The sequence below is a fragment of the Priapulus caudatus genome, unplaced genomic scaffold, assembly GCF_000485595.1.
Source record: "Priapulus caudatus unplaced genomic scaffold, Priapulus_caudatus-5.0.1 Scaffold1020, whole genome shotgun sequence".
Classification (NCBI taxonomy): Eukaryota; Metazoa; Priapulida; class Priapulimorpha; order Priapulimorphida; family Priapulidae; genus Priapulus; species Priapulus caudatus.
Window position 1 is genome coordinate 90,573 of NW_014578081.1, and position 10,194 is coordinate 100,766.

The window sequence follows — 10,194 nt, forward strand, 5'->3', positions numbered from 1 at the left end:
CCCCCCCCCCCCCCCGGGGGGGGGGGGGGGGGGGGGGTCAGTTAGAACCAGCTACTAGTATTAGACAAGGTTTTCGCAGCAATGCCCCCCCTCCCCCTCACAGCAGTGTGTTTACCGGCTCCCCGAGAGAGACGGGAGGTGGGACAAGATACAATCTTGCGTGGTCTTCTATCACTCCCCTCCCCCTCCGTCCAAGTAGAGTACATTTCCTCTCATCCTCCAGGGGGAAACGAGAGAGGGCGGAAGGGAGGGTAGCGGGGGATTAACTAGAATCGTAGCAACGTCTTCGTGAGGTGTGACGCGTTGCTCACATGACAAGCACCAGCACCGGCAATACACACGTGTGCGTGCGTGCGTGCGTGCGCGCAGGAAGCGTGAGGGTGCGCGCGCGTGCGTGCGTGCGTGCAGGTAGCGTTAGTGCATGCAGGAAATGCGCATGAGGGCTGAAGCAACGCTGACGCAGCAAGAAGGGTGGTGTGTGAGGGCTACACCGGATCATTTCAATATTCAGCACAAGCATGCACACCAGCCACGCACGTGCACACGCATGCACGCACACCTTACAAGCACACACGCATGCATGCACACCTTGCAAGCACGTACACTGGCCGTGTATGCACGCACACAGGCTCGTTAAATGAAACTAAATGCCCACAATTCTGAAAGGCATCCAATTGAGAATCTGCTGCCACTCGGGCCAAAACGAAATATATGTGTGGCTACGGTTTCCCGACCGACCCTATTTATTCCCAGCGAGCCTAAACATTTTATTGTCAATTTTCTTTAAAGTAAAAAAAAAAAAGAAAAAAAAATGGGGAAAAAAAGAAAAATATGAATGGGACAGTTTCTGCTTCAAAAGGCACAACGCACATCCTTCGGACATGGTTCGTAAATAAAATATTTCAAGAAAATAAAATGTTTTCCCTACCTACCTACCCTATTTTTTTCGGCATGTAACGGTAACCACACATATATTTTGCTTTGGCCTCGTTCGCCATGTGCGACTACCAACTGCGGGAGAAACCACCGAAACACTACAAATATATAATATATCCACCACACACGTTCACGTTATACTCGCGATAAACAGAGAGTGAACACTGCTTTACTACAACCCCCCACCCGCTGCAATGACGATAGTTGTCATGTATAGCCGTAGTTTGGTGAAGCGTTGATTATGTGGCTTGCCACTCTACTCTACTTGCTACTAGCGCTTCACAGGCCTCTCAATGGCTGGCTCTGCACTTTAGGCCATCTTTCCTCTTCTTTCTTTCCTCTTATCTTCTCTCTGCTCTACCTCCCTGTCCTCTCTCTCTCTCTCATATCCCCTCCTTTCCTTTTCTCTCTCCTCTCCCATCCTGTCCTGCTCTCTCCTCTCTCCACTTCTCTCTCCTCCCTTCTCCTCTCCTCCCCTCCTCTTCTCTGACTGGAGAGAGCTATATGTTGGTCTCGTGCATTTTCCTATCGCTCCCTATACTAGTAAGCCATTGAAAGCTGCGCAAGTCAAAAACAAACTCAAGATTACACTCAAAATTAAAACAATATGCATCTTTAACGATAGCTACATATATATATATATATATACGCGATCGGATCCCTAATGAAAATTAAGCACATACATTATTAATGTACATTATGGGGGGCACATGTTACATGTATTATAGGGGGGGGGCACAAGGACGGTTCGTGCGTGTATGTGTGTAGGAGGGAGGGAGGGAGGGAAAGGCCAGGGATCACGCAGACTCGTGCATGACTCACACATGTACACACGCACGTACGCACGCACGCACGCACGCATGCACGCACACACACACACGGATGTATTATAAGGGGGGGGCACAAGGACGGTTCGTGCGTGTATGTGTGTAGGAGAGAGGGAAAGGCCAGGGATCACGCGTACTCATGCATGACTCACACATGTACGCACGCACGCACGCACACGCATGCACACACACACACAGTGACAGGGGATACAGGTGACACTGCACACCAAACACACGAGTGACTGCATGCACACGCACACAAACATACGTGCACGCACGCAGCCACCCACCCACACACACACACATCGCAGAGAGGGAAATACTAAACACATCTCAAAAATACGTGCGCAAACACCCACGCGCGCAAACAATACATTCATACACCGACACAAATACACCGACGCATATAGAGGGAGCTCCCTCCTCCACCTCCTCCTCCTCCTCCTCCTCCTCCTCACGTCTCGTCTCGGTGCGTCGGTGATGCGTCTACAGCCCGCGTATGATGATGTGACGTAGCAGGCCGTCGTAGAACGTGAAGCTCAGGTTGCCCTCCTCCTCCACTTCATTCTCGTCAGCATCGCGCTTCTCCACTGATACAGAAAAAAAAAAAACAAGTTGCAAGGTAAAAATCGACGCTCGGCGACCACCAGAGGGCAGGGCAACTAGCGAGCATCTCGTCAACATGGTTGCGCGGTGCGATGCTTCGGTCACCTGGCAACCGGTTCCGTGGTTACGAAACTTTACTGCGGGTTCATAAACGAATTGCTGTGTCGTTATCATCGCTGTCTTCGCTTCCTCTTCATAAGTAAAATTCACGTTTTTGCTTTATTGTGGAGGGAAATAAAACCCCATCACATGGTTCTCCAAGCTTTTTCATTATAGCATGGCGGCATATTGGCGGATGGCGGATATGGCGCATAAAATGGCGCATATGGTGGATATTTAGCATGGCGGCTATGATATTTAGAGTGGCGGGTGCATTTTAGGATGGCGGGGCTCGACGATAGCCTGGCGGGCCGCCAGGCTATAAGTGCTCTTGGAGAACTCTGCATCATTAGCCATACACCATATTAGAGGAACGAAAACTGTGTTTAGATTTAGGGTAAGGTTAGGATTAAGGTTTACATGGGCAGCAACATATCTATTACTTTCACCAGCTTGTAGGAGCAGTATAACTAAGGGTTAGGGGTAAGGTGCAAGGTTTGGATGAGGGGATAGTGGTAAAGGTTAACATGAGGGTTACAGGAATAAGGGTTAGTGTGAGGGGTGTAACGCACCTATTACTTTCACCAGCTTGTAGGAGCGGTAGAACTAAGGGTTAGTGTGAGGAGGGTAACGCACCTATTACTTTCACCAGCTTGTAGGAGCGATAGAAGTAGCACTCAGTACCGATCGCGTAACCGAGTCGCGAGCGATTCACGATCTCCTGGCCAATCGCGTAGTTCTCCTCAACATAGTGAGCGTCCACCTCATAGTCGCCGGCCTGAAACAAGAGAACGCGTCAGCACAGGGGGCGCCACCGTCGTTACCTCGTGTGTAGTGTGCGTGCGTGCGTTCTTCATGTATGCACGTCACCTACAATAAACCTGGTGGTTAAGTTAATGCACGGCATGCGTGCGTGTGCGTTCTCTATGCGTGCCTGTGCGCGTGCGTGCGTGACCTACCACATCGAGTGAATGCACAGCGTACGCGCGCGTGCGTGTGCGAGCGTAACCTACCACATCGAGTGAATGCACAGCGTACGCGCGCGTGCGTGACCTACCACATTGACTTGGTGATGAGCAAATGCACAGCGTGTGTGCGTGTGTGCGTGCGTGACCTACCATAGACTTGGTGATGAGTTAATGCATAGCATACATGCATTCTTCATACATGTGTGCGTACGTACGTGTGCGTGTGTGCGTGTGTGACCTACCATAGACTTGGTGATGAGTTAATGCATAGCATACATGCATTCTTCATACATGTGTGCGTACGTACGTGTGCGTGTGTGCGTGTGTGACCTACCATAGACTTGGTTATGAGTTCTCGCAGCGTGGACGGCCGTACGTACGTACGTGCGTGCGCGTGTGCTTGTGTGACCTACCATAGACTTGGCGATGAGTTAATGCATAGCATACATGTGCGCGTGCGTGTGCGTGTGCGCGTGCGTGACCTACCATAGACTTGGTTATGAGTTCTCGCAGCGTGGACGGCCGTACGTACGTACATGCGTGTGTGTGTGCGTGACCTACCATAGACTTGGTTATGAGTTCTCTCAGCGTGGACGGCCGTACGTACGTACGTGATTCTCTCAGCGTGGACGGCCGTACGTACGTACGTGCGTGCGCGTGTGCGTGACCTACCATAGACTTGGTTATGAGTTCTCTCAGCGTGGACGGCCACTTGATGTGCTCGTCTGTCATGTCCATGATGAAGCAGCGATGATCACTCACGTCCACAATCGCAGATATGTTCTGCAACGTCGCACGACAATCAGTTACCGCGGCGACAATCAGTTACCGTGGCGACAATCAGTTACCACGGCGACGGGCGAGAGAGTAGCCTATGCTAGTCTCCCCACTAATTACTTGCTCGTCTCGGTTTGTCAGCGATCAACGTCGAGGTTTTCGCCAAGGCAATTGTTGCCTTTGGTGTAATCGTTTATTTTAGGGCATCGCGGCAATTTCTAGGGTCTCCCGAGGCCATCGCTTCCTTTCAAGATCAAGGTTATTGTGGCCACTCCCTTTTTAATAATGCCGTTCACATGGGGCAAAGAGGGATACATACAAAACATTAAATTTTTGGTAAGAGCACAGAGACAAACCAGGTAGGACAGCCGCGTCAATTTATTGCTGTCGACCCCTTACAATGTTTAGGATAAGAAAAGAGGTAAAGGGGGGCAACCACAGCATAGAGACATTTCGAGGCCTGACATGAAACCTTTACCTTCGAGAAATCATGGATCACATGTCCGAAGGTGTTGCCGACTGTTGGTGGAAGGTCTATCTTCTCGTAGTCCTCCCCGATCTCAAGCTCCTCCCTACGCAACAACAACAGTGAGCAACATTAACCCAACAGCTGTGCTCCCATGCGCACATACAACACTGGAACACGCGAGCTATCTCAGCCTCACCAGTCTGTCGAAATGTCGACAGCACAATGTCAACTAATGTCGCAGCAAACTCACGCACGCATGCAATCACACGCTCAAGTACGCGTGCAATCACTCACGCACTCATGCATGCACTCATGCATGCACTCATGCACGCACTCATGAAGACATGCACGCTCACTCATGCACTCACTCACGAACACATCCACACTCACTCACGCATACATGTACCACCCATGCTGATGCACGCACACACGCACGCACGGACGCACGCACAGACGCACGCACGCACACACAGCTCCTACCTGAAGTATGCAGGGCCCACTCCTTCTCCTATGAAGTCGGTGTTTCTGACGCCGCACCAGCCACGGTAACGATGCTGCAACAGACACAGTAACCACGGTAACGATGCTGCAACAGACACAGTAACCACGGTAACGATGCTGCAACATACACAGTAAACATGGTAACGATGCTGCAACACACACAGTAAACACCACACCATCACTGTAACCACAGTAACGATGCTGCAACACACACAGTAAATTGTACATCACCACAGTAACCATGGTAAGTGCTGCAACAGACACAGTAAACTATACATCACCACAGTAACCATGGTAACAATGCTGCAACACACACAGTAAACACTGCATCATCAACGTATCCATGGTAACAATGCTAATGAACACCCCATCCTCATCTTATCCATGGCAACGATGCTAGTAAACACCCCCATTATCAACGAGTGCACTGTTACGCTACCATATACGATAAGAAATGTGACCAACCTTGTCGGTGATGTGCTTGTACAGATAGATTCCGCCAACGAGTGACATCATCAGAATTATGAGTAGCAGCAGCAGCGCGCAGTAGCATTTGTTTCTTCGCACGACCGTTACCGTGGCGATGCCGCGTGGGTAGTCATCATGGTCACTTACGTCAGACTGTAGAGAGAAAATAGTCGGTGAGCAAAACGACGTCGGACAGCCATGCTGTTGCTACAGGTTACAATACATCGACTGCAACAATAACAACAAATACTGGACAAAGGAAAAACGCTAGCTGGATTTACTTTACGAGAATAAAAGATTCTCTTATAAAGGATAAAGTTAACATTTGACCTGGTGTACTGGCTGGTGAACTGGCAATCTTTGTGACCACAGGCACTTGGAGCGTTTCAATAAAATATAATGCTAAATAAATACGAAATCTATTTACTACCAGTCTTAATGTTTCTATACTCTCTTTCACCTATTATTACCGACAATTTCCTGCAAATGCCGTCCAAATGCTCATCTGTAACAAACGCTGGCTGCCGCCATGGCTGCCGCTGCACACTGACACATAAATATATAGCAGATAGGAAAGCGTGCTGCCAAAATTCGCTCGACGCTCGCTTGATTTCACACGAATACAACACAAATATTCAACCATTCTACTCCATCTTTGCTTCTATTTGAAGAACAGTGTTCACTTGTTATAAAAACATACGGTCTACAGGTGTTCGTAACCGAGCTGTGTCACGCGAAATCACACAAAGCCTGACGAAATTCTCGCATTTGCTCCCATTGCGCAATTTATGTAAATGGCTGTCAGAATCAGGAAACACCCACCGGCGCTCTTCGTGACCTCATTTTTGCACCGCAACGCTGCAGCGTTTTTGCAACGTTCCACTGGCGGCTTTGACGAGGCTCGTATGGGAGTTGGAAAGCAGCGTGGTAGTTTCCCAAAATGCAGTGCGCCGCCTATAGCCCTGTACTTGCAGCCATTTACATAAACTGCGCATATTAGTGCCTGTGTTTCACTGTTTGTGACACGGGTCTTTTTCGACGAGGAAATGATTTAGTCTTAGAAACACCATCGCGGCGTTCTCTACTAGGCCATGAGAATTGAGGTATGAGTTTACCGTCCGAGATATTTTGAAAAGTGAGGAGGCTTTTTTTCATTTTTCATTATTCATTTAATATTTGTAGTTAACCCATTGTTCATGCAACATCCGCATCCATGTCTGTAATAATTGGGCTTGCAAATCTTCAGCATGCTTTTGCGCCCTAAACCAAAACCAAACCCAAGGTCTCAAATAGCCAGAGGGGGATCAGGGCCCCAATGAAGGATGTAAATAGTCGCTTTAGCGTTTTTGTATTGGTATCGTAATGTATGTTTTAATCGCTCTGAATGGACAACTTGGGTTTTAATGATTTAAAAATTAAAATAATGAAAAGGTGCATGCGTGCATGCGTGCGTGCGTGCGTGCATGTGTACCTACACGTGCGTGCATGCGTGCGTGTGCACGTACACGTGCTGCATGCGTACGTGCCTGCGTGCTGCATGCGTACGTGCCTGCGTGCGTGCGTGCCTGTGCACGTACAGGTGCGTGCATGAGTGTGTGCTTGCGTGTGCATGTACACGTACGTGCGTCCGTGTGTGTGCACGTACACGTGCGTGCGTGCGTGCGAGTGTGCATGTACATGTAGACGTGCGTGTGTGCGTGCGTGCGTGTGAACTTACACGTGCGTGCATGCGTGCGTGCGTCCGTGTGTGTGCACATACACGTGCGTGCGTGCGTGCGTGTGAACTTACACGTGCGTGCATGCGTGCGTGCGTCCGTGTGTGTGCACGTACACGTGCGTGCGTGCATCCGTGTGTGCGCGCGTGTGCAGGTACACGTGCAGGTAAAAAATTTTAGGGCACAATTTATTGGTCTATACGTACACGTGCGTGCGTGTGCTTGTATCGAACAATATCACGCATCTGCTTGCTGCCAACCGTTAAACTGCGCATGTGCGCATATGACGTCAATGTTTATCAACATGAAACACTCCTATACTACTACCAGCAGCGTATAATGACAAATAATTTGTGACAATAATATTGACAAACAATTTGTCATTATACGCTCCTGCTACTACTAGTACTAGAGCTAACCCTAACCTTAACACAAACCCTAACCGTAACGCTAAACATACCTCGTATAAAAATATAAACGTAATACTAAACAACCTAAAACTACCTCGGGTACATATCTGTAGTACGGCTGATACGACAACGACCCAATCTGCGTAAGTTACAGGGTTACTGTAAATAATATTATTATTAAGTTTATTGCTCGTTTAAGCTCCTTCCTCCTGTATGCACTCCTATTACCTTATCAGTAGGCAGCTCGACTTCCATAAAATCACCCTCTTCCTTGATTAACTTCTTCTCCGGTGCAATTTTCGTTATTATCGTCATTTTGTCACAGCTCGCAGATATTAACAAGTAGAAAATGTCGTCTTCAACCACAAGTGTTAATCGTGAAATGTTGATTTTTATCACGTGAGGTTGTTTTGATACTCTGATTGGCGGGCTGTTTGGGAATTTTCTACGCACGATGGCGATGTTTGGAAAGGCCAAAAAATTGTACTAGAATCTATATTATCTATTACTTGTAACAATAGTAGACGCTATATAATAATAATTTATTCATATAAGTTTGTTTTTAATCTTATGCTATAATTGTTTCATGAGGCAATAATACATAATGAATGGTAAATTGACTCATAGAATCGCCGATAGGTGGCAGTTTACGTGATGGATTCGTGATCTCATTTTTACTCTCATGATTTGGGCGTTTATTTTCCATTCGTTTTTACCATAATTAGGGTGGTAACACCTCTACATTCTTCCACACGGCACCTTAACACAGTAAGGGTATTGTCATTATTATTTAGTATTGTTTTTTGTTTGTCAGAAGCCTAGTAATTCACTAGGTGTGTATGCAATGATGCATAACCCATAATTAATCAATAATCAGATTGGGGTTATGCGTGGCACACAGTACACTGTCACTGCATACAGTGGCAGTGCCAGTAGCCATTACGTACATTTTTTACTTCTCTGTATTAGTGTCAATATCTAATAGCGGTGTAGCGATCTTATTGTTAGTTTAGGACGGATAGACATTCTAACTTTTAAGGTTACTCTCAAGGATTTAGGCAAAATTTTACCGATTTTTCATTTTTCAACTTTATTCGATTCAATGGCTAACAGTAACACTATGTGCCACCTCTGTACATGCTTATTTCTCCATATAACATTATTCTATGTTAAGAATATCTACTAATAAATCGATATGTAATATGTCATCTGAATTATTACGGTACACACACACTCTCTCTCTCTCTCTCTCTTCTCTCTCTCTCTCTTCTCTCTCGCTCTCTCTCTCTCTCTCTCTCTCTCTCTCTCTCTCTATCTCTTCTCTCTCTCTCTCCTCTCTCTCTTTCTCTCTCTCTCTCTCTTCCTCTCGCTCTCGGCTCTCGCTCTCGCTCTCGCTCTCCTCTTCTCTCTCTCCTCTCTCCTCTCTCTCTGCGTGTTTGGCAGCATCACATGGCTTCTCTTGTCGCGTTGCAGATGCAGTTCATGCTGCTCTTCAGTCGGCAGGGGAAGCTGCGTCTGCAGAAGTGGTACGTCGCGAAGCAGGACAAGGATAAGAAGAAGATTGTGCGTGAGCTGACAACAATGATCCTCACACGAAAACCCAAGATGTGCAGCTTCCTCGAGTGGCGAGACCTGAAGATCGTCTACAAGAGGTAATTACCGCGCCCCCTGCCGACACGTTGTGAGCTACATACTTACTTTGATCGGATGATGAAACGGCGTCGTTTGTGTCGCGGTGTCGTGCCACGGCGTACCGACTTTCGATGAATAATAACTCAAAATTCTTCTAATTTTCTTCACAGTTCTGACGAGTTGTTTGTGATTTTACAGGTACGCTAGCCTGTATTTCTGCTGTGCGATAGAGGACACGGATAACGAGCTCATCACATTAGAGATAATTCACAGATACGTCGAGCTGCTAGACAAGTACTTTGGAAGCGTAAGTTCCGATCGGTTTTATCACGAGAAAAACTTCTACCACCGATAAACAGCGTGCATTTTTAATTATGAGACCGTCTATATTTTATTCTTTAAAGACCTGTAGTTGCACAATCACAGGTGTGAACTATCAAGCCCACCTTTTAGTTCACCACACTCAGCAGTTAACAGGTGTGTGAGTTAACTCAATTACCTCCAACACGGATACCTCACAGGTGTGTTAATTAACTCGCCTGCAATGTGGTTACCTCACAGGTGTGCTAATTAACTCGCCTGCAATGTATTTACCTCACAGGTGTGCTAATTAACTCGCCTACAATGTGTTTACTTCTCAGGTGTGCTAATTAACTCGCCTACAATGTGTTTACCTCACAGGTGTGCTAATTAACTCGCCTGCAATGTGTTTACCTCACAGGTGTGCTAATTAACTCGCCTGCAATGTGTTTACCTCACAGGTGTGCTAATTAACTCGCCTGCAAT

General features: G+C 47.3%; 2 protein-coding genes across 5 annotated transcripts in view; one reads left to right on the forward strand and one right to left on the reverse strand.

Moving 5' to 3' along the window:
* Positions 1 to 1,386: 1,386 nt before the first annotated feature.
* LOC106815005 (integral membrane protein 2B-like) lies at positions 1,387 to 8,165 on the reverse strand. The gene is made up of 7 exons (XM_014819407.1): positions 8,005 to 8,165; positions 5,649 to 5,804; positions 5,163 to 5,236; positions 4,692 to 4,785; positions 4,109 to 4,219; positions 3,105 to 3,246; positions 1,387 to 2,353 (listed from the first exon to the last, which is right to left on the reverse strand). Exons 1-7 carry the CDS (start codon positions 8,089 to 8,091, stop codon positions 2,250 to 2,252), a joined length of 768 nt encoding a protein of 255 aa, XP_014674893.1. The 5' UTR covers positions 8,092 to 8,165; the 3' UTR covers positions 1,387 to 2,249.
* Positions 8,166 to 8,420: 255 nt separating this feature from the next.
* Positions 8,421 to 10,194, forward strand: part of LOC106815003 (AP-1 complex subunit sigma-2-like) — a 19,723-nt gene continuing 17,949 nt past the window's right edge. For 3 of the 4 annotated variants that reach the window (XM_014819403.1, XM_014819405.1, XM_014819406.1), the window contains exons 1-3: positions 8,421 to 8,544; positions 9,250 to 9,428; positions 9,607 to 9,715. In XM_014819403.1, coding sequence (XP_014674889.1) covers positions 9,250 to 9,428; positions 9,607 to 9,715 — 288 coding nt within the window. In that variant the 5' untranslated portion in view covers positions 8,421 to 8,544. Of the gene's footprint in view, positions 8,551 to 9,249; positions 9,429 to 9,606; positions 9,716 to 10,194 lie in introns of all 4 variants that reach the window. The other variant, XM_014819404.1, reaches the window with a different exon arrangement.